The sequence below is a fragment of the Lethenteron reissneri genome, chromosome 60 (assembly GCF_015708825.2).
Source record: "Lethenteron reissneri isolate LAM-NWPU_2019-01 chromosome 60, ASM1570882v1, whole genome shotgun sequence".
NCBI classification, from domain to species: domain Eukaryota; kingdom Metazoa; phylum Chordata; class Hyperoartia; order Petromyzontiformes; family Petromyzontidae; genus Lethenteron; species Lethenteron reissneri.
Window position 1 is genome coordinate 1978311 of NC_083838.1, and position 23203 is coordinate 2001513.

Below are 23203 nucleotides of genomic sequence, written 5' to 3' on the forward strand. Positions count from 1 at the left end.
CGTGAAGTTCATGGTGCCGTGCTCGCTGAGGTGGAGCAGGTAGTCGCTCACCAGCACCGGGAACTCCAACTCACAGGCTGTGCACAACGCGCGCACACACAAAGATTCAGCCCCCCCCCACCGCTGGTATAGCCTTTAAGTGTTCTGGGGGCAAGTGCCGTTACGCGAGTGGCACCTATGAAGGGGAAAGGGTGGGGTGGGGGGAGGGCAGCATCATGCCCGGCCCGCCTTTGTTCCCAGGGGTGTTTACCGCACAGCGCACCGGGCACTCAGTGAGGCTGAGTCGACCGAGGGGAAGGCCCAGGGACCGGTTCGGATAATCGTCACTGGAGGTGGTGGTGGTGGGTCGTGAGAGGGAAACATCAACCCCCCCAACCTCGTTCATCCTCCGTCACCCCCCCCCCCTCGTTCATCATCGTCACCCCCCCGCTCACCATCATTACCCCCCCGTTCCACCCTTTGTCACCTCCCGTTCACCATCATCGCCCTTCCATTCACCCCCCCCCCCCTAAGTCCCCCCCCCCACTCACCCTCGTCACCCCCCCCTCCATTAATCATCGTCACCCCCCCCACTCACCATCGTCACCCACCCCCACCACTCGTTCACCCTGTCATCCCCCCCACTCACCCTCATCACCCCCCCCCCTCGTCACCCCCCTCCATTCATCATCGTCACCCCCCCGTTCACCATCACACCTCCCCCCCCCTAGTCACCCCCCCCTCCCCACTCACCCTCGCCGGCCTTGAGCACGGCAGTAGCCGTGTCCCTCTTGAATCGCTGCCGCGTGGCTCCCGTGTAGGAGGCGAAGTCCCCCTGCACGTGAACCGTCACGGTGGCGACGGCGGCGGCGGCGACCCCTTCGTCGTTCGCGACGAGGACCTTCACCGTAAAGTCGCCGCCCACCGCCGCGTCGCCGATGGCGAACGAGAGGGTCACGACCTGGCGGTCGCGTCCACGTCTCTCTGCGACGACATCGTCGTCGGCCGGGGCAGACGCCCGGGACGTCACGGCCGGCCCGCGCAGCGCGTCGTCCGCAGGTGTCGACGGGGAGTAGGTAACGAAGTCTATACCTCCCGCCATGGCACGGGCCATCGTTTCGCGTTCCTCTTTTGATCCTTGGGGGGGGGGGGGGGGGGGGAGGAAAGGATGAACCCGCTGACCCGAGGGACAACTACACACAGGAAGTTCGCGAACCCTGACGCCTGCCTGCTGCTGCTGTATATTTGGAGTTTGCGTGTCTCTTTTCGATTTAAAGCTTTCGTGACTGCAGGGATTCATCTTCTTGGTTCTTTCGGTAAAGTCACGTAGAAGGGAAGTAATAAAATAATCAAAATAAAACATAATAAAATAATTCTCACGACGTTTCGGCTGCTTGCGTTGTGGCCGAAACGTCGTGAGAATTATTTTATTATGTTTTATTTTTATTATTTTATTACTTCCCTTCTACGTGACTTTACCGAAAGAACCAAGAAGATTTGCGTGTCTCTGTCATCATCATCACGGTGGCTATGAGATGTTAACTACCTCGCTTGGTATGCAGGAAGTCGTGGGTTCGATCCCGACCCTGACGACGTCTGCTGCTGTATATTTGAAGTTTGTGTGTCTCTCTATCTCATCATCATCATCATCACGGTGGCTAGGAGATGTTAACCACCTCGCCTGGTATACAGGAGGTTGTTGGTTCGATCTCGAACCCAGACGACGCCTACTGCTGTATATTTGGAGTTTGCGTGTCTCTCTCATCATCATCATCACGGTGGCTAGGAGATGTTAACTACCTCGCCTGATATACAGGAGGTCGTGGGTTCTATCCGGACCCTGACGACGCCTGCTGTATATTTGGAGTCTCCGTGTCTCTCTCTTATCATCATCACAGTGGCTAGGAGATGTTAACTACCTCGCCTGGTATACAGGAGGTCGTGGGTTCGATCCGGACCCTGACGCCTGCTGCTGTATATTTGGAGTCTCCGTGTCTCTCTCTTATCATCATCATCACAGTGGCTAGGAGATGTTAACTACCTCGCCTGGTATACAGGAGGTCGTGAGTTAGATCCCGACCCTGACGACGCCTGCTGTATATTTGGAGTCTCCGTGTCTCTCTCTCTCTCTCCGTGGTCACGTGGAGTTGTTTTTATCATCTGGGACCTCCGGGTTTTCGTTTTCCCCCTTTCACGTTTCGAATCGACTTCACCGGTGTTCAGATTGTGTTTGGCCGCTCCTTTAAATTTCCACGCGGCGACGGCAATAAGCCACCTCCGTTCAGCTACCATGTCGCTTCTGAACAAGAGCCGCACTACGGCTTTGTAGGAGACCCTTGCCTCGAGGAATAAACAAACACCAAAACGAACGAACTTTCGGCCGTGCATCAGTGTCATCATCTCGGCTGATGGAGCCAAGCGACTCTCTTCACCACGGACGAACCAACAGCCCAAGAGGCAGTGGTGGCAGCTACAGGACATCGTTCGGTGGTTATAATATAATAAAAATAATCATAAGTGTCCCAGTTTCGATTTAAAGCTTTCGTGACTGCAGGGATTCATCTTCTTGGTTCTTTCGGTAAAGTCACGTAGAAGGGAAGTAATAAAATAATAAAAATAAAACATAATAAAATAATTCTCACAATCACTATATAATTTTATTATGTTTTATTTTTATTATTTCATTACTTCCCTTCTACGTAGTTGTGAGAATTATTTTATTATGTTTTATTTTTATTATTTTATTACTTCCCTCCTACGTGACTTTACCGAAAGAACCAATAAGATGAATCTCTGCAGCGTGGTCAAAAAATAATCGTTTTTTTTTTCCGAACTCGCGTTGGCCACGTACCCTCGGGGAACTTGTACTGCAGGGTGATGTCCTCTCGCCGCATGCTGCCCACCGCCTTGGTGCTGATGTCCTTGCCGATGACAGACGTGTCGGTGTACACCTTGTGGAACCTCCAGTCCTTGCCCCAGACCCAGTACACGCGGTCGCCGTTGACCTGGCCCGCGCGCGGAGCGACGGGAGTTTAGCCCGCGTCAAGGTTGGTCGTTGTTGTTGTGGGTTCGATCGCGTAAGTATAAATGCGTCGTTTGAATGAACGTAAACAAAAAAAAACTGAACTTTTTTTTTGTTTGAAGGTAATTTAATGTTATCACGCACAGACGTATGAAGACAAAAATTCCGCCCCCCCGTGTATAGCCTCAACAGACTGTTGGGGCAAGTGCTGTTAGCGAGCACCTATGAAGGTCGGCACTGTGGCACACGAGGGGGGGGGAGGTGGTGGCCAGCACCACACAGACAGAGACACAGACACACACACAGACACATACACACAGACACACACAGACACACAAACAAACACACAGGCACACACACAAACACACAGACACACACAGACACAAACAGAACATACACGCACACATACGCACACATACGCACACAGACACACAGGCATACACGCAGACACACACACAGATACACACAGACACACACACAGACACACACACAGACACACACAGACACACACACAGACACACACACACAGACACACACACAGACACACACAAAGAGAACATACACACAGACACAGACACAAACAGAACATACACACATACAGACACACACAAACACATACACACACAGACACACACACAGACACACACACAGACACAAACAGAACATACACACAGACACACACACAGACACACTGACACACACACAGACACACACACAGACACACACACACTGACACACACACACACACAGACACACACACAGACACACACAAACACACATACACACACAGACACACACACAGACACACACACAGACACAAACAGAACATACACACAGACACACACACACAGACACACACACACACAGACACACACACAGACACACACACACAGACACACACACAAACACACACACAGACACACATACACACACAGACACACAGACACACACACAAACACACAGACACACACACAAACACACAGACACACACACAGACACACACACAGACACACACACAGACACACACCTCTGCGAAGACGAAGGGGGTGTCGTGCTTGATGTGCACGTGGCCGTTCTTGACCGCCACCTGCGGTGCGGGCCCGCACTGCATGAGGCCTGCACGGAGGCACACAAAGACAAAGACCCCCCGTGTAGCCTTAACAGACTGTTGGGGCAAGTGCTGTTAGCAAGCACCTATAAAGGCCGGCACGGTGGCACACCAGGGGGTGGGTGGCCAGCTCCACGCCCGGCCGCCTTTGTCTCCCTAGTGGCAATGTTTACACATCGCAACATTTCAGGCCGAGTCGACCTAGGGAAGGCCCGGGACCGGTTCAGATAATCGTCACTGGAGTTGGCCGTGAGCGGGAATCGAACTCAGGTCGCCGGGTTCGTAGCGCAGAATGAATGACTAACTAAGAATGAATAGACGCCTGATAAGCGAACGAATTAATGAATAAAATTCATTGACTTAACGACTAACTGAATGAGTAAGAATGAATAGACGAATAAATTAACTGATGAGCGAACGAATTAATAATTAAATGAATGACTCAACGACTAACTGAATGAGTAAGAATGAATAGACGAATACATGAACTGATGAGCGAACGAATTAATAATTAAATGAATGACTCAACGACTAACTGAATGAGTAAGAATGAATAGAGGACTAACTGATGAGCGAATGAATAAATAATAAAATGAATGACTTAACGACTAACTGAATGAGTAAGAATGAATAGAGGACTAACTGATGAGCGAATGAATAAATAATAAAATGAATGACTTAACGACTAACTGAATGAGTAAGAATGAATAGACGAATTCACTAACTTATGAGCGAACAAATTAATAATTAAATGAATGACCTAACGACTAACTGAATGAGTAGGAATGAATTAGACGACTAATTGATGAGCGAATGAATGAATAAAATGAATGACTTAACGACTAACTGAATGAGTAGAAATGAATAGACGACTCATTGATGAGCGAATGAATGATGAATTAAATGAATGACTTAACGACTAACTGAATGAGTAGGAATGAATTCGACGGACTAACTGATGAGCGAACGACCGAGCAATTAAACGAATGAACACGCAAACCAGCGAGCGAGCTAACACCCAAAACGAGCGTTGCGAACGCAAGCGTCCGAATGAATGAATGAACGAAGAACGAACGAAGAACGAACGAAGGGTGGGGGGGGGGGGAGTGCGTGTACCGTCGCTCTGCTCCTGCGGCGTCGCGTCCACGACCTGCCAGCCGTTGTTGTTGCCCGGCAGATCGGGCCTCGCCATCCACGCCTCGTTCCACACGTGGAAGTTCCTGAGATGCGGGCGCGAGAGTTTTTTTTAGTTAAATTTTTTTTTTCACCATTGGACCCTCATTTGCCAGGAAAAAAAATATGATAATTGTTTTTTTTATAACCTTCTATCTGGCAGATGTCTCAGTGTAAATGCTTACCCCGAGCTCTCTGTGGCTCGACTCACCAGATGGAGTCGTGGTTCAGCGAGTCGATGGGCCACATGTCCTGGTCCAAGTAAGTGTCCATGGTCAGATTCGCATTCTGGTCGTGCATCGACGAGAAGTTGGAGATGCTGCGACACGGGATGCCCAGACAGCGGAGAACTGCAACAGCGCACCACGCCACGACCTTATGATTAGCACGGGTTGGCTACGTACGCTGCGAAAGAAGTTCAATATTTATATGCCACGCCACGCCAGGCGAGACCACAGCACGCCACGCCAGGCGAGACCACAGCACGCCACGCCAGGCGAGACCACAGCACGCCACGCCAGGCGAGACCACAGCACGCCACGCCAGGCGAGACCACAGCACGCCACGCCAGGCGAGACCACAGCACGCCACGCCAGGCGAGACCACAGCACGCCATGCCAGGCGAGACCACAGCACGCCACGCCAGGCGAGACCACAGCACGCCACGCCAGGCGAGACCACAGCACGCCACGCCAGGCGAGACCACAGCACGCCACGCCAGGCGAGACCACAGCACGCCACGCCAGGCGAGACCACAGCACGCCACGCCAGGCGAGACCACAGCACGCCACGCCATGCCACACCACGCCATGCCACGCCAGGCCAGGCGAGACCACAGCACGCCACGCCAGGCGAGACCACAGCACGCCACACCACGCCATAGCACGCCACACCACACCATGCCACACCACGCCATGCCACGCCAGGCCAGGCGAGACCACAGCACGCCACGCCAGGCGAGACCACAGCACGCCACGCCATGCCACACCATGCCACAGCACGCCACGCCAGGCGAGACCACAGCACGCCACGCCATGCCACACCACGCCACACCACACCATAGCACGCCACACCACACCATGCCACACCACGCCACACCAGACCACACCACGCCACACCACGCCATGCCACACCATGCCACACCATGCCACAGCACGCCACACCAGACCATACCACAGCACGCCACGCCATGCCACACCACGCCACACCACGCCACACCACGCCATGCCACACCATGCCACAGCACGCCACACCAGGCGAGACCACAGCACGCCACGCCATGCCACACCACGCCACACCACACCATAGCACGCCACACCACACCATGCCACACCACGCCACACCAGACCACACCACGCCACACCACGCCATGCCACACCATGCCACACCACGCCACACCAGACCACACCACGCCACACCAAGCCACACCACGCCACACCAGATCCCACCACGCCACACCAGACCACACCAGACCACACCACAACCACGCCACACGACGCCACACCAGTTCCTACCACACCACACCACGCCACATCACCCCAGACCACAACCACGCCACACTAGGCCCCACCATACCACACAACGCCACACCACGCAACACCAGACCACCACACCTTACCACACAGTGCCAGACCAAATCCCACGTCCCTCCCATACACCATCCCTCCACGTAAATAGAAAATTGCGATTTGACACATCCCATCGGCCAAACGGCCATCCTTTCTGGGTGTGCACCAAATTTCAGCAGCATTGGCACAAAGCCTGGGCCGGTTTCCACATTCAGTGCCTCATCAAAGGCGTAAAAAAAGAGATGCTCCTAATCTGCCACGGCTGCCATCATGCCAGCAGCAATTTCCGGGTGGCCTTTGCGAGCGGGCGAGATGGTGAGCGAGCGAGATGGTGAGCAGACGAGCTGGTGAACGAGCGAGTTGGCGAGCGGGCGATCGGGCGTTGCCCGGCGCTGCCTCACCGGTGACGATCACGCCGGAGAACACCCAGCACTGGCCGTAGCGGACGGGACGTCCCGTGCGGCCGTAGCGCAGGAGGATGTCGACGCTGCCGTTCCACGCGGTGGGCGGAACGCCGTTATTGTAGCGTCCCGACCAGCGGCCCTTCAGCACGCCGCGATCGTCGTTGGCGTTCACCTGTTCCAGGGGAGAGGGGACGGGGGGTAGCCGGACAGGGCGCCAGGGTGGCGAGGAGATGTTAACGACCTCGCCTGGTATACAGGAGGTCGTGTGTTCGATCCTGACCCTGACGACGCCTGCTGTATATTTGGAGTCTGCGTCTCTCTCTCTCCCCGCGGTCATGTGGGTGGAAGAGGGGGGAGGAACAGGGGGGGAAGAGGGGGGAAGAGGAGGGGGGAAGGGGGGGGAGAGAGGGGAGGAAGAGAGGGGGAGGGCGCGGGAAGATGGGGAGAGAGGGGGAGAAAGAGGGGGGGAGAGGGGGGTGAGGGGGGGGGGCTAAATGCCCTCGTGAATCAAGGTGCCCTGGAGGGGCCTCCATGGTTGGTGGCGCTGAGCTTCCTCCCTGCCACCTCGATGCTGTCGAGCGGAGATTTTATTTGACAATTTACCGGCCCATTCCTGGGGGAGCAATGCACTTTCCAGTTGGCTGTAATGGTGACGGGTGGTTCTTTTGAGTGACGGGGAGATGATTTTGAGTGACGGGTGGTTCTTTTGAGTAGTTCAAGTTGATGTATTAGGTGTAGCCCTGTGAGCCATCCGGCTCTTGAATCGGGTGCAACCGCAAACAAACAAAAAAACTAAAACATGAACAAGAAAGCATCTTAAAGTGAGTCTGTGACTATGTGCAAACAGAAAAAAGCACCGTACACCGACGCTGTGTGCAAAAATCACAGTGGGATTAATTTGAATGACGGGGGTGATGCTTTTCAGTGACAGGTGGTTCGAACTCACAATGGCAGAGGCGGTGCGAGACACGGCGATGGGGCTCCCGCGGGAACTCATGCCCAGGTCCCCCTTGTCAAGGAGGGAGAGGCAGACGTCCAGGATTCCGCGCTCGAACTGCAACGACAAACGCACGCGGCCATCGTATGATCGATGTTCATCACCTCGGCTGGTACGCAGGAGGGTCGATCCCGACACTGACGACGGCGGTGGTGATGGTGACGGTGGTGGTTATGGATTTGAAGCTTTCGTGACTGCAAGGATTCATATTCTTAGGTTTTTTCGGTAAAGTCACGTAGGTAAAAAATTAAAATTAATCAAAGTAAAATTAAAAATAATAATAAAATAACGATAGCTGTATCAATATACAGCTATCGTGCTGTGACGGTTCCACCTGAAGACGGACGCTTGTGTTGCCTCCGAAACGTCGTGATTTTTATTTTATTTTTATTTGACTTTTATTAATTTTAATGTTTTACCTACGTGACTTTACCGAAAAAACCTAAGAATATCTGGTGGTTATGGGTAGCGGTATTGGAGCGATTAGCGCGCTGGCTAAGAACCCGTCGACCCGAGTTTGATAACCCGCTCAAGGTCAACACCAGTGACGATGATCTTAAACCAGTCCTGGGCCTCCCCAAGGTCAACTCAGCCTCAAATGAGTACCTGGCACCACGTGTCAACATCGCCACTTGGGAGACTAAAGCGGCCGTACGTGCGTAATGGCCACCCAACCCCTCGTGTGACACAGTGCCGGCCTTGAAGGCCGGTGCTCGCGAACAGCACTTGCCCCAACACTCTGTCAAGGCTACGTGGGGGATCTTTGTCTTTGGCGGTGATAACCGTGTTCATTGTGCCAGCGGTAGCGGTAACGGTGGCCGTGACGGTGGTGGTTGACTACGGCGGTCGTGAGTGTGTTCCCACCAACCCCTCGTCTCACCTACGGTCGCACGCACACACACACACACCTGCCCGAAGTTCCAGTGGTGCGTCACGATCTGCTCGCTCGTGCCCAGGTAGAGGCAGCCCGTGTCGTTGAGCACGTACTCCCGCCTCCACGACTCGTCGCGCATGAACACCTGGTCCTCTGCGGCACGACGGGCAGCACGGGCTCGCGGTCAGTGAAACCCGCGGAGAGACGGGCGACTCCGCATCGCCCCCTCCACCAAGCCACCCCGCCCACCACAAACACTCAACTCACCCACCCACCAAACCCAACCAACCCACCCACCCCACCCACTCAACCCACCCCACCCACCCACCACAAACACTCAACTCACCCACCCACCAAACCCAATCAACCCACCGACCCCCCCCCGAACTACCCAACTCAACCCATCCCCCCTGCCCCAACCCACCTACCCAACCAACCCACCCACCCCACCCACTCAACCCACCCCCACCCACCCACCCCAACCACTCAACTCACCCACCCACCCCAACCACTCAACTCACCCACCCAATCAACCACCAACCCACCAGAACGACCCAACCCCTCCCCCCGCCCAACCCACCTACCCAACCACCCACCCGACCCACCCACCTCAACCCACCCACCCCACCCACCCAACCCACCCCACGCACCCCAACCACTCACTCACCCACCCACCACAACCACTCAACTCACCCACCCAATCAACCCACCGACCCCCCCCCAAACCACCCAACCCAACCCCTCCCCCCCGCCCCAACCCACCTACCCAACCAACCCACCCACCCAACCAACCCAACCACTCAACTCACCCACCCAACAAACCCACCGACCCCCCCCCCCGAACCACCCAACCCAACCCCTCCCCCCCACCCCAACCCGCCTACCCAACCAACCCACCCACCCCACCCACCCAACCCACCCCACCAACCCACCCCAACCACTCAACCCACCCACCCAACCCACCCCACCAACCCACCCCAACCACTCAACTCACCCACCCAACAAACCCACTCAACTCACCAACCCAATCAACCCACCGACTCACCAGAACGACCCAAACCAACCCCGCCCAACCCACCCCACCCACCCAACCCACCCCACCCACTCACCCCAACCACTCAACTCACCCACCCACCCAACCCACTCAACTCACCCACCCAACAAACCCACTCAACTCACCAACCCAATCAACCCACCGACTCACCAGAACGACCCAAACCAACCCCGCCCAACCCACCCCACCCACCCAACCCACCCCACCCACTCACCCCAACCACTCAACTCACCCACCCACCCAACCCACTCAATTCACCCACCCAACAAACCCACTCAACTCACCAACCCAATCAACCCACCGACTCACCAGAACGACCCAAACCAACCCCGCCCAACCCACCCCACCCACCCAACCCACCCCACCCACTCACCCCAACCACTCAACTCACCCACCCACCCAACCCACTCAACTCACCCACCCAACAAACCCACTCAACTCACCAACCCAATCAACCCACCGACTCACCAGAACGACCCAAACCAACCCCGCCCAACCCACCCCACCCACCCAACCCACCCCACCCACTCACCCCAACCACTCAACTCACCCACCCACCCAACCCACTCAATTCACCCACCCAACAAACCCACTCAACTCACCAACCCAATCAACCCACCGACTCACCAGAACGACCCAAACCAACCCCGCCCAACCCACCCCACCCACCCAACCCACCCCACCCACTCACCCCAACCACTCAACTCATCCACCCACCCAACCCACTCAACTCACCCACCCAACAAACCCACTCAACTCACCAACCCAATCAACCCACCGACTCACCAGAACGACCCAAACCAACCCCGCCCAACCCACCCCACGCACCCAACCCACCCCACCCACTCACCCCAACCACTCAACTCACCCACCCACCCAACCCACTCAACTCACCCACCCAACAAACCCACCGACCTACCCGAACCAACCACCCCCCGCGCTCTCATCACACCATCAGCTCTCGGATGTAGCGAGCTGATGGTCTCAGCTAGCGGTCACCAATGGCTTAACGTGATTTGGCCCTTGTACGTAATTAATGTACAGCGCCGTGTGATACAATCAGCATGAATGACGCTATATAAAATGACTTTATTACAGCATTATTATTATTATCACGTCTCCCCCCTCCAAAAAAAAGAAATCCCCCTACCCTCATGCCCTCGCTGATCTGCAAATGTTTCGCACCGAACGTAGCCAACCATGCTCATTGGATGTGCGGGGGAGTGACAACAAACTACGGCCGGCGCTGTAGCAGCAGCAGCAGCAGCAACAGCACCAGCAGTGTCACCACCAAAACAAAATCTCAAGACAGCTTCGGGATGGAATCGGTCTCAGTTTGCAAGAGGAGATGCCGCAAGGAGAGACGTTGATGGAGGTGAAGGAAACCCACACCCCCCCCCCCCCCCCCCCCGGAGGTTACCGAAAGTCATCGATGGAGGCCCTGGGAATGGTAAGAGGGGAGGACCCACCTCTGCACCACGGGTTGAAGAGCACGTAGATGTCCGTATCGGGGTCCCTCTCGGTCCTGTTCAGCCGTCCGTTCGACTCGGTCACGACGTACATCTCGAACCGGCCCACAATGCAGTTGGGAGCCAGGTTGACGGAGATGGTGAGTTTTTTGCCGCCGGAGTACAACACCGTGGCACCGAAGCGGCTCTCGGTCTTACATTTGTTCACCTCTGCCACCACAAGGGAGCCCCTGCTCTCCAGCGGGAAGCGTCCTGCCCAGCGACGACAGGACGCCGTTAGAAGTCAGAATTTGGGGGTGTAAGCCACGGTTCCAGAGGTTGATGCCAGAATTTCGGGGCTCGGAGCCAGAATTTTGTGGGTTCAGGCCAGAATTTCAGGGGTTAAAGCCATCATTTTTGGGTTTAAGGCCATAATTTCAGGGGTTAAAGCCATAATTTCTGAGATAAAGGCCATAATTTTAGGGGTTAAAGCAATAATTTCTGGGTTTAAGACCATAATTTCAGGGGTTAAAGTCATAATTTCTGAGATTAAGGCCATATTTTCGGAGGTTAAAGCCATAATTTCTGGGTTTAAGGCCATAATTTCAGGGGTTAAAGCCATAATTTCTGAGATTAAGGCCATAATTTCAGGGGTTAAAGTAATAATTTCTGAGATTAAGGCCATAATTTCGGAGGTTAAAGCCATAATTTCTGGGTTTAAGGCCATAATTTCAGGGGTTAAAGCCATAATTTCTGGGTTTAAGGCCATAATTTCAGGGGTTAAAGCCATAATTTCTCGATTTAAGGCCAACATTCCAGTGGTTGAAGTCAGAAATTCGGGGGCTCAAGCCAGAATTTCTGGGATTTAAGCAGGAATTTTGGGAATTCAGGCCAGACTTTGGCAGTTGAGCCGGCAAGAACGCTTAAGCAAATGTCCACGTGTCGTTAACCCTCCTCCACTCGACACAGCCAATTCACAAAGTTTGTCATGTGAATAACAAAACGTGGAAATTAATTACCCGTCCCCCACCACTCCCCGGGGTAACCACCACACCCCGCGCCAATACCCACTCACCGATCTGCAGTTCCAGGCGAATCTTGTCTTCTCTGGGGTCGTAGGGGCGGTTCAGCTTGAGCTGCAGGTCAAAGGCCTCCCCGCGGCGCAGCACGAGGTTGTCCACCTCGTAGTCGCTCGTGCGGTGCCGCGCCCGGTTGGCCGCAATCCGCTGGTCCACCGACCGCACCGTGAGGTGGCGGCGCCTCTCTACGCCAGGAGAGTCACCACTGCCGGGCAAATCGCTCCCGGGCAAGTGCCCTGACGGTGATTTCGCACGGCCGTTAGAAATAATCCATGCCTCGCGTGTCCCCGGCTGGCTGCTGGCCTGGGCTCCTGTCCACCCCGACCTCCTCCCCCCCCCCCCCTCGGGCTGTGACGTCACCATTGCTCGATGTCCGAGTGGGAATTACGCGGGGCCGAAACGTCGTGTGGAATTGTATTTTATTACGCGCAATTTTTTTTTATTTTATTATTTCCCTTCTACGTGACTTTATTGTTTTATATTTATATTATTTTATTATTTCCCTTCTACGTGACTTTACCGAAAGAACCAAGAATAGAAATAAAATAATAAAGAAATATGTATATTTCATTATTTATTTCATAAAATAATACTATTTTATTTCTATTATAATTTTTATAATATTTATTATTTACTTTTATTTTTACCTACGTGACTTTACCGAAAAAACCTAAGAGTATGAATCCTTGCAGTCACGAAAGCTTCAAATCTAGGACATCTATTTGGTGTTAGAACATCTTAGCACAGTGATATTTCGAAATGTACTTATTGTCAATGAGAAAACGTGGTGTGCATTTGGACTTGGATATCTGGACTTGTATGCATTTGTGTCTTTCGTTCACGTGAAATCCTGGTCACAAAAGCAAAGTTCGTGGGGAATAATAGCCGTTTTATATTATTTTGAGGCATAAGCAATTAAGAAAGAACATTCAGTACCCAGGGACAAAAATTGAGTGACATTGTTTAGTGATCGACCAAAACACGCACGGCTGTTGCGAAACTCCTTTCCTGTGGGGCATAGAGGAGGAGCCGTATGGACTGATCACCCATCTCAAGGCCGTAATTACAATAATTATAATATAATTATTATATATATTGAGGGGGTACACATGCCCTCCCAATATATTGCTATATATTTAAAAAAAAAAAAAGTTGCGATGCTATGTAAATGAAAACTACAATTTGCTAAACCTTGGCCACAATATCTGGACTTGTATTCATGTAAATCAATGCATAGATTTCTGTTTATATGATTGTTGTTATGGTTGTACTTTATTAATCCCTAATCTCTGCCATTACATACAATGAAACAAGAAATGGTAAAAAAAGTAAAACAGAGCAATGCAAATACAATACACTATTAGATATACATTTCGATTTAAAGCTTTCGTGACTGCAGGGATTCATCTTCTTGGTTCTTTCGGCAAAGTCACGTAGAAGGGAAATAATAAAATAATAAAAATAAAACATAATAAAATACAATTCTCATGACGTTTCGGCCACTACGCAAGCAGAATTGTATTTTATTATGTTTTATTTTTTATTATTTTATTATGTTTTATTTTTATTATTGTATTATTTCCCTTCTACGTGACTTTACCGAAAGAACCAAGACTATTAGACATTATTGTAAAAAATAAATGAAAAGTCCATCCCATGTGTTAGTGAATTTTAAAATATTTTAGGCAGAAAATTCGTTTTAAAATTTAGACTTTTTTTCGAGGTTGGGACCCCCAGACACCCTGAAAGATTTGCCCCCCCCCCCCCCCCAATGTTGACTCCATGGCTACGGCCTTGATCCATCTACCTCTTGTGGACGGGGATAGAGTATTGCACCCTCGCATGCGCGAGGGGGCTCGAGTTTCCTCCCACGTCGAGTGTAACAAACACCCATCACTCATTGCCATCCTAATGTGCAGACCGGTGTACATCAATCGTTTGTAGTGTCGGCTCTACAGCACCTGGGCAGCCTTCCAGCGATTGAGAGAGGCCAATATATAAAAGTAATTAACCGAATTTTTTTCATTATTATTATAAAACAACCCCGCCCCGCATCCCAGGCGGTATGCTGGGAGCCGTCATCCATATCGCATTACCAATCATTTACAACCCTTCGTGCATTGCAAGCGCGCACAGACACAGATGTATAAGTAATCCGCCTTGGTTGGGCGGCAGGCTAATCGTAACCCTCACTCTCTCTCTCTTTCGCCCGGGCGATGGTCCAATAGTTCCACGTGTTCCTGTGTCAAGACTCTTCTTGACCGAATTGAACATCTAAAATAATAATAATAATACACCCTAGGACTTTGACAGTTGCCATTTTCTTGCTCCTGGTCCACAGTTAGCCAATTTAGTGGAGCCTGTGCAGAAGTCGCAAACGGGGTTTGATTCCTTACCCGTACCCGTACCCGGCCGCACCAAAGTCGCAAATGGGTACCCGTACCCGTACCCGGTAGCCGTTCCCTACCCGTACCCGTACCCTACCCGAAATGAGTGACAAACGGCTACTCGCCAGTGACTCACGGCCTACCCGTACCCGGCCGCACCAGGGTCGCAAACGGCTACCCGTACCCGGCCCGGCCGGGTACGGGTAGCCGGGTATCGGGTAGAGTACGGGTATCGGGTACCCGGTTGCGACCTCTGAGCCTGTGTGATCTATATGGGGTCCTGTGGGGTCGTTTGGGGGGCCCTGTTGGGCTTGTGGGGCCTTATGGTACCTGTGGAACCCTATGGAACCTGTGGAACCCTATGGGACCTGTAGAACCATATGGGACCTGTGGAACCCTATGGGACCTTTGGAACCCTATGGGACCTGTGGAACCCTATGGGACCTGTGGAACCCTATGGGACCTGTAGAACCATATGGGACCTGTGGAACCCTATGGGACCTTTGGAACCCTATGGGACCTGTGGAACCCTATTGGGACCTGTAGAACCCTATGGGACCTTTGGTACCCTATGGGACCTGTAGAACCCTATGGGACCTGTAGAACCCTATGAGAGCTGTGTAACCCTATGGGACCTGTGGAACCCTATGGGACCATTGGAACCATATGGGACCTGTAGAACCCTATAGGACCTGTGGAACCCTATGGGACCTGTAGAACCCTATGAGACCTTTGGAACCCTATGGGACCTGTAGAACCCTATGGGACCTGTGGAACTCTATGGGACCTGTAGAACCCTATGGGACCTGTAGAACCCTATGGGACCTGTGGAACCCTATGGGACCAGTGTGGTTCTATCGGGCGTAGCGCACTTCCAGGATGCGCTTCTGCGGCCGTCTGGAACGCCCTTCCTTCATTTTTTTTAATTTTCGATTGAAAGCTCATTTCTTTAGAACTGCGGTTTTTGTGTTTAGTGTTGTTGTCCTTGTCTCGCACCTCCGATCAGCACGGTTGGCTACGTACGGTGCGAAATAAATTCAACGCACGCACGGGCACACATACATGCGCGCTGTGCGTGTCTCAACAACCGTAATATAAAAATAAAAACCACGGGCCCCACCAAACCGCACCCAACATGACATGTCTGGCCCGAATCCAGTTACTGGGTTGACATTTCCGACCCGATGTCTTGGCTTATTACATAAGTAACACGGTGGTGGTGATGACGATGATGATGATGATTATATTTCTGAGGATCGTTGGGCCGATCCCTCGCCTGCAGGATGCCAGCGGGGGCCCACCATGGAAAGGTGACGGTTAACAAAAAATGAGTCGATAAAAAGAAATCAATTCAAATCGACGGATTTGTGAAAACAACAATTGTGACTATCTGAACGAAAAACCAAATTGTGTTGTTTTGTTGTTGTTGTACCAGCTCTTTTTCAGAAGCGACCTGACTTTCACAAATAATAGCTCAACGAAGTGGCTTCTCATCGCCTGCTAAATGTATAGTAGCCACACACTCTAAACGTTGCGATGTTGATTCTAAATGTGGAGGGAAACCCAAAGGACCCCGAGAAAAATCCACGCGACTATCTTTTTGGTTCTTTCGGTAAAGTCGCGTAGAAGGGAAATAATAAAATAACAAAAATAAAACATAATAAAATAATTCTCACGACATTTCGGCCACAACGCAAGCAGCCGTTCTCAGGTGAAGAACAGGTCTGTCGGGAAGACAGCGTCATTCAGACGCGTCATTCAGACTCTGTCTTCCCGACAGACTTGTTCTTCACCTGAGGACGGCTGCTTGCGTTGTGGCCAAAACGTCGTGAGAATTATTTTATCATGTTTTAGTTGTATTATTTTATTACTTCCCTTCTACGTGACTTTACCGAAAGAACCAAGAAGATGAATCCCTGCAGTCACGAAAGCTTTAAATCGAAATTTTATTATGTTTCATTTTTATTATTTTATTATTTCCATTCTACGTGACTTTACCGAAAGAACCAAGAAGATGAATCCCTGCAGTCACGAAAGCTTTAAATCGAAATTTTATTATGTTTTATTTTTATTATTTTATTACTTCCCTTCTACGTGACTTTACCGAAAGAACCAAGAAGATGAATCCCTGCAGTCACGAAAGCTTTAAATCGAAATTTTATTATGTTTTATTTTTATTATTTTATTATTTCCATTCTACGTGACTTTACCGAAAGAACCAAGAAGAGGAATCCCTGCAGTCACGAAAGCTTTAAATCGAAATTTTATTATGTTTTATAATTTTATAATGTTTCATTTTTATTATTTTATTACTTCCCTTCTACGTGACTTTACCGAAAGAACCAAGAAGATGAATCCCTGCAGTCACGAAAGCTTTAAATCGAAATTTTATTATGTTTTATTTTTATTATTTTATTATTTCCCTTCTACGTGACTTTACCGAAAGAACCAAGAAGATGAATCCCTGCAGTCACGAAAGCTTTAAATCGAAATTTTATTATGTTTTATTTTTATTATTTTATTATTTCCATTCTACGTGACTTTACCGAAAGAACCAAGAAGATGAATCCCTGCAGTCACGAAAGCTTTAAATCGAAATTTTATTATGTTTTATTTTTATTATTTTATTATTTCCATTCTACGTGACTTTACCGAAAGAACCAAGAAGATGAATCCCTGCAGTCACGAAAGCTTTAAATCGAAGTCTCACACGTGTTAAACTGAACCTGAAATCTCAATTCCCCTGCGCACGGATACGGGGTGAACCCGCGTGGCTCGATGGCTTCGGGAGAAGTCGACCTCGGGCCTCAGGGGTTTCGTGGCGCAAGACCCTAAATCGTCACCGCAGTTTGTCTGAGCCACCGGTGCAGGAGGAGCATCGGTTTGTACTTTGCAGGCGGATGGGGTGGGCAACTCACAGGGCCAGGACGGTTTCAGAGGCCACGTGTCCCTCGAAGCGCCTCTTGCCGCCTCCATCTGGCGAGACAACGTAAACGGAGACATGAGGGTCCGTCCATAAATGACGTCACGCACCTGGGGGGTGGGGGGTCAGACATTTGTGACGAGGTGGGAGGGGGGGGGGGGTTTGAGAAATTTGACGTCACATCAAAATGCGCAACTTTAAATAAATATAGACAACACGTTCTACTTAATTGAATAGACTTCTGAATAAATGTTTTCTCCTACAACATCAGAGTGCAGCGCCACATTAAATACGCACTACAATGACAATAGTTTAAAGCGATTTGAAGCATGTTTTATTTTTAAAATGGAAAAATTGTTTTGAGGTTTGTGACGTCATATTTGAGAGGAGGGGGGGTCTGACTTTTTGTGACGCCGTGTGACGAGGGGGGAGGGGGTCAAAAAATTGTCCAAAATCGCGTGACGTCATTTATGGACAGCCCCTGAGAGATGTTAACTATCTCGCCTGGTGTACAGGAGGTCGTGGGTTCGATCCCGACCCTGACGCCTGCTCTATATTTGGAGTCTGCGTGTCTCTCTCTCATCATCATCACGGTGGCGAGGAGATGTTAACTACCTTGCCTGGTGTACAGGAGGTCGTGGGTTCGATCCCGACCCTGACGCCTGCTCTATATTTGGAGTCTGCGTGTCTCTCTCTCATCATCATCACGGTGGCGAGGAGATGTTAACTACCTTGCCTGGTGTACAGGAAGTCGTGGGTTCGATCCCGACCCTGACGCCTGCTCTATATTTGGAGTCTGCGTGTCTCTCTCTCATCATCATCACGGTGGCTAGGAGATGTTAGCTACCTCGCCTGGTGTACAGGAGGTCGTGGTTTCGATCCCGACCCTGACGCCTGCTCTATATTTGGAGTTTGCGTGTCTCTCTCTCCCTGTGGTCGCGTGGATTTGTCTCCGGGTCCTCCGGTTTTTCTCTCCACATTTAGAATCAGCATTATCACGCGTTCAGAGTGTTTGTCTGCTATAAATGTCCACGTGATGAGCCACTTTGTTCAGCTACCCTTTGTGACTTATGATAAAAAGCTCAGTGGGACTTACCTGGTAAAATATTTTTTAAAAAAATTTTCATCAGTTATATTAACAAATTTCGTTAATAACACCGCGATCTTAAAAAAGAACGACGCTATAGAAATGTGTGTCTATAATCCACTGGTCAACAAAAAAAAATTATGGCCTGGACTTTTGCAGCTGTTCTAGACTAATTTCAGGGTGCTGATTCCAAATCTGATCTCAGATTTGCTCTATCACATCTCATTTTTATGCTATCGGCATACCCCATTTTCATTGATTTTACCCGAAATTAACTCTGTCACTTATGATTGCAAGTTGTTGCGAGTCAGTGACTGCTTTAATGTTAAAATATGGAGCTGTATTTTTAGGATACTGTGTTTATAATATCATTTTATGTAGATATCCACATTTATTTAATATTTTTCTTCCGCAGTTTTTTTATTGAAAATGCAATAGTTGATATCTCAAAAACCTGATGTGATGAACAAAAACTGATGCCAGATTTGGAATCAGCACCCTGAAATTACCTTAAAACCGTTGGAATAGCTTATGCCAGAAAAAAGTGTGTTGACCAGTGAAATCGGCGACGTTTGGTGCGATAGCCCTTCTTCATAGCGAAGTGCCATGGACGGCTCCCTCTCCTCCGCTGCCCTCTATCGTACGGCACTGCCACCTCGAAATCGCCTCCGACCTCCCCACTGCACCTGCTCAGGTTCAGGTTCAACTCCCTCGCGTGACATCCACATGTCTCTCGGGGCGTCGCCTTATCGCCCTTACCACACACACGTGGCAGTGATGTGCGCGTCTTTTTCGAACACTGGGGAGCCAGACAAGCCCCTCTCTGTAGCAGCGTGGACGGCACCCTCGTGTTCACATTCTGAAGCGCTCGCTCGTCACCGTGGCGTGCGCGATGACCACCACAATCACCACCACCACGTGACTTTTCTTTCGTGTTGTGCGCGGTGCTTTTAGCGCCACGGCGCGTGGATTTGTAGCGTTTGTTTTCATTTGTTAGCTGGTGACTTTGTGTGTTTCACATCGAAATCGCTGCTGGCGGCAATAAAAGTTGTTTAAAAGTTAAAAGTTTCGCCCTCGACGTTCTCAATATTTGCCGTCTCTCTCTCTCTATGCTCCTTGTCCTCCTTGTGCTCAATCCACTCCGTCGCTCTCTCCCTCCCTCTCTCGCTTCGTCGGCCCCCCATCACAGGAACAAACTTCGCCCTGCACATTAACCGGGCACCTTGGCTCAATAAGTTTCCGCTCCGCACTCAAAACTAACTTCTTGTTACCCCTCGATCACACCACGACCCCCCCCCCCCCCCCCCGTTAATTTAATAACCATTACCACCACTGTTACCGTTCACCTCTTCACGTGATCATTATATGGCTATCACTCAATAACCCCCATTCATTCAATTATTCATAATCATTTAAATCATCATTCAATAATTCATGAATAATTCAATCGTCTAGCATTCACTTATTCATCATCATTATTCAGTCAATCATTTATCATTAATTCAATAATTCATCATGATTTAAATCAACATTGAATCATTCATCAATCATTCAATCATTCATCATGATTCAATCAATGATCTATTATTCATTAAATCATTCATCATCATTGAATTCATCATTGAATCATTCATCAATCATTCAATTATCAATCATTCATCATCATTCATTCAATAATTTATCATTCATTCAATAATTCATCATCAATATTTAATCAATCATTCAATAATTAATCAATCATTCGTCATCATTTACCGTAATCAGTTTCCCTTTCACCGAACTCACGCATCACGGATTTGCCCCCCATCGCTTCCCCCCATCGATTTCACTCACACCATCGCCACCATAACATTCACGCGCACCGCTGCTACTTCTGCGTAAAGCGCCGTGCACAAGGCGCTACGTGAATTACTTTAAGATCAAATCAGATGCGTCCACGTTATCCCAGTCGTTCTCGTGTCCATGTCCCCACGGTGTGTGCGAATCTCTGCGCGTCTCCATGTCCGCGCCACTGTGTGTCCCATGCAGTGTTCCCCGCCTCATCGTCGCTGTCCCTTTGCGTGCCCGCGTGTTCCTGTGCCCACGTGTCATCATGTCCACTTGTCTACTTGGCCGCGTCTCTGCGTGTCCCCGTGTGCCCGCGTGTCCCCCCATGTCCCCACGTGTGCCCCCTTTTGCCCGCGTGTCGTCCCCACATGCCCCACGTGTCCTCGTGTCCACTTGTCTACTTGGCCGCGCCTCTGTGCGTCCACGTGTGTGCGTCTCTGCGTGTCCCCGTGTGCCCGCGTGTCCCCCCATGTCCCCACGTGTCTCCGTGAGTGTCCCCCCGTGTCCCCACGTGTCCCCACGTGTCCCCCACGTGTCCCCGCGTCCACGCCCGCTGTGTGCGCGCTGGAGGTGTCCGTACCGAGCCGTCGGTGCCCTCGGACGCGAACGCCGTTCGAGCCGCGATGCGACTTGCGGACCAGCGGCCACCGTCCATCCACGTGGAGGTGGAGGAAGGGAAACCAACGCGACCGTAGGCGCTTGACATGTCGACGGATTCTCACTCTCGCTCAGCTCGCTGTCCAATTCGTGACGATTCTCAGACCGCGACAACAACGGCGACGAGTCTAAGAGACGTGCGTTCGCTTCTGTCCTCAACGAAATGTTCTGCTCCTATCTCTTGCCACGCCGCGGTTTTATACTCGTGCCTAGCGGCTTGCTTGCGCAATCCGAGTCGGTGAGAGTGACTTTGTGGACGACGATTTTTTTGGGGGGTTGGGTGTGTCGGTGTGTGGGGAGCGGTGGTGCAGCGATTAGCGCGCTGCGCTATGAACCTGGCGACCCGGGTTCGATTCCCGCTCACGGCCAACACCAGTGACGATTATCTGAACCGGTCCTGGGGGCCTCCCCTAGGTCGATTTTTTCTTGAAACGAGTAGCTAGCGCGGTGTATAGTAAACATCGCCACTGGGGAGACAAAGGCGGTCGGGCGTGGTGCCGGCCACCCCACCCTCTCGTGTACCGTTCCGGCCTTCATAGGTGCTCGCTAACAGCACTTGCCCCTACAATCTGTTAAGGCTACACGGGGGATCTTTGTCTTTTGTGTGGGTGTGTTGGGTGTGCAAGGATGCCGGCGGCTGGCATTGCGTGGAGGCGTGCAAAGGGCGTCAGCGATACCGCTGTTGCCAAACTGTTGACAAATAGCGACGGGTGTGGGCTAACGAAATTGTTTAGAGGGATGGATAAATTTTTTTAAATATATAAAATGTAATGAAGGATTATGATCGGGGCTGTGACACGTTAGGTCATCTTTGGCTCAGGGTTTCGTGCAATTTGTTGCGATGTTCCCCTCGTTATTCGCGGCTCGGGGTACCTGCCGGAGGTGCTCGCGAATAAGCAGATTTTGGGGAACACATTCCTGCGGTAGGGAGCTGGTAGGAACGTCGGGTTGCTCGGTCAATGGCCAGGGTCAACGGCGGCGTGGTGTATTCCGTAAATATGCCCGACTGTGAGGGCGGGCACAAGCCGGCGTGAGTAGGTTAAACGTTGAGTTTTATAAGGGCACCACGGGGTGACCAGCCCCTCCCCACCGAGCCCCACCCCTCCCACCCACTGAGTTATGTAGCTCTTTTTTCCAGAAGCGACATGACCATCACAAACGGTAGTTCGGCGAAGTGGCTTATCACGTGCAAATGTATAGCAGTCAAATACTCTAAATGAACGTTGAGTCTAAATGTGGATGGAAATACCGGACGAGCCGTAGAAAATCAACGCGACCACGGGGGAAGAGAGAGAGAGAGAGACACGCAAACTCCACATATACAACAGCCGTCAGGCTCGAAATCGAACCCACGATTTCCTGTATACCAGGCGAAGGAGTAAACATCTCCTACCCACCGTCGTGGAAGGGACTTCGGGATGATGGCACAGAGCAGCAGGAGGACGTGTTGGCCGGTAGAGAGATACGAATTAATGCAAAGAGAGCCCAGCTAAGTTGGGATCATGTTAGGAAGACGACGTTGATGAGGTTAAGATGGAGCTGGCAGGACGGAGGGGGGAAGGGAGTGGGAGGAGGAGGAGGAGTATGAGGCAGGATGTGTGGAGGGAGAGGGGATG

The 23203-nt window shown here is 51.1% G+C and overlaps 1 protein-coding gene across 1 annotated transcript in view; it reads right to left on the reverse strand.

Moving 5' to 3' along the window:
• The window catches only part of LOC133357835 (coagulation factor XIII A chain-like), a 24470-nt gene extending 2834 nt beyond the window's left edge, over window positions 1-21636 (reverse strand). The window contains exons 1-13 of the mRNA XM_061575977.1: window positions 21511-21636; window positions 18012-18069; window positions 12703-12942; window positions 11649-11900; window positions 9160-9278; window positions 8201-8308; window positions 7252-7426; window positions 5494-5632; window positions 5226-5329; window positions 4029-4117; window positions 2831-2984; window positions 733-963; window positions 18-77 (exon numbers count right to left, since the gene is read on the reverse strand). Of these exons, the coding sequence (XP_061431961.1) occupies window positions 18-77; window positions 733-963; window positions 2831-2984; window positions 4029-4117; window positions 5226-5329; window positions 5494-5632; window positions 7252-7426; window positions 8201-8308; window positions 9160-9278; window positions 11649-11900; window positions 12703-12942; window positions 18012-18069; window positions 21511-21636 (1855 nt within the window). The remainder of the gene's footprint in view (window positions 1-17; window positions 78-732; window positions 964-2830; window positions 2985-4028; window positions 4118-5225; window positions 5330-5493; window positions 5633-7251; window positions 7427-8200; window positions 8309-9159; window positions 9279-11648; window positions 11901-12702; window positions 12943-18011; window positions 18070-21510) is intronic.
• Between the last annotated feature and the right edge of the window lie 1567 nt (window positions 21637-23203).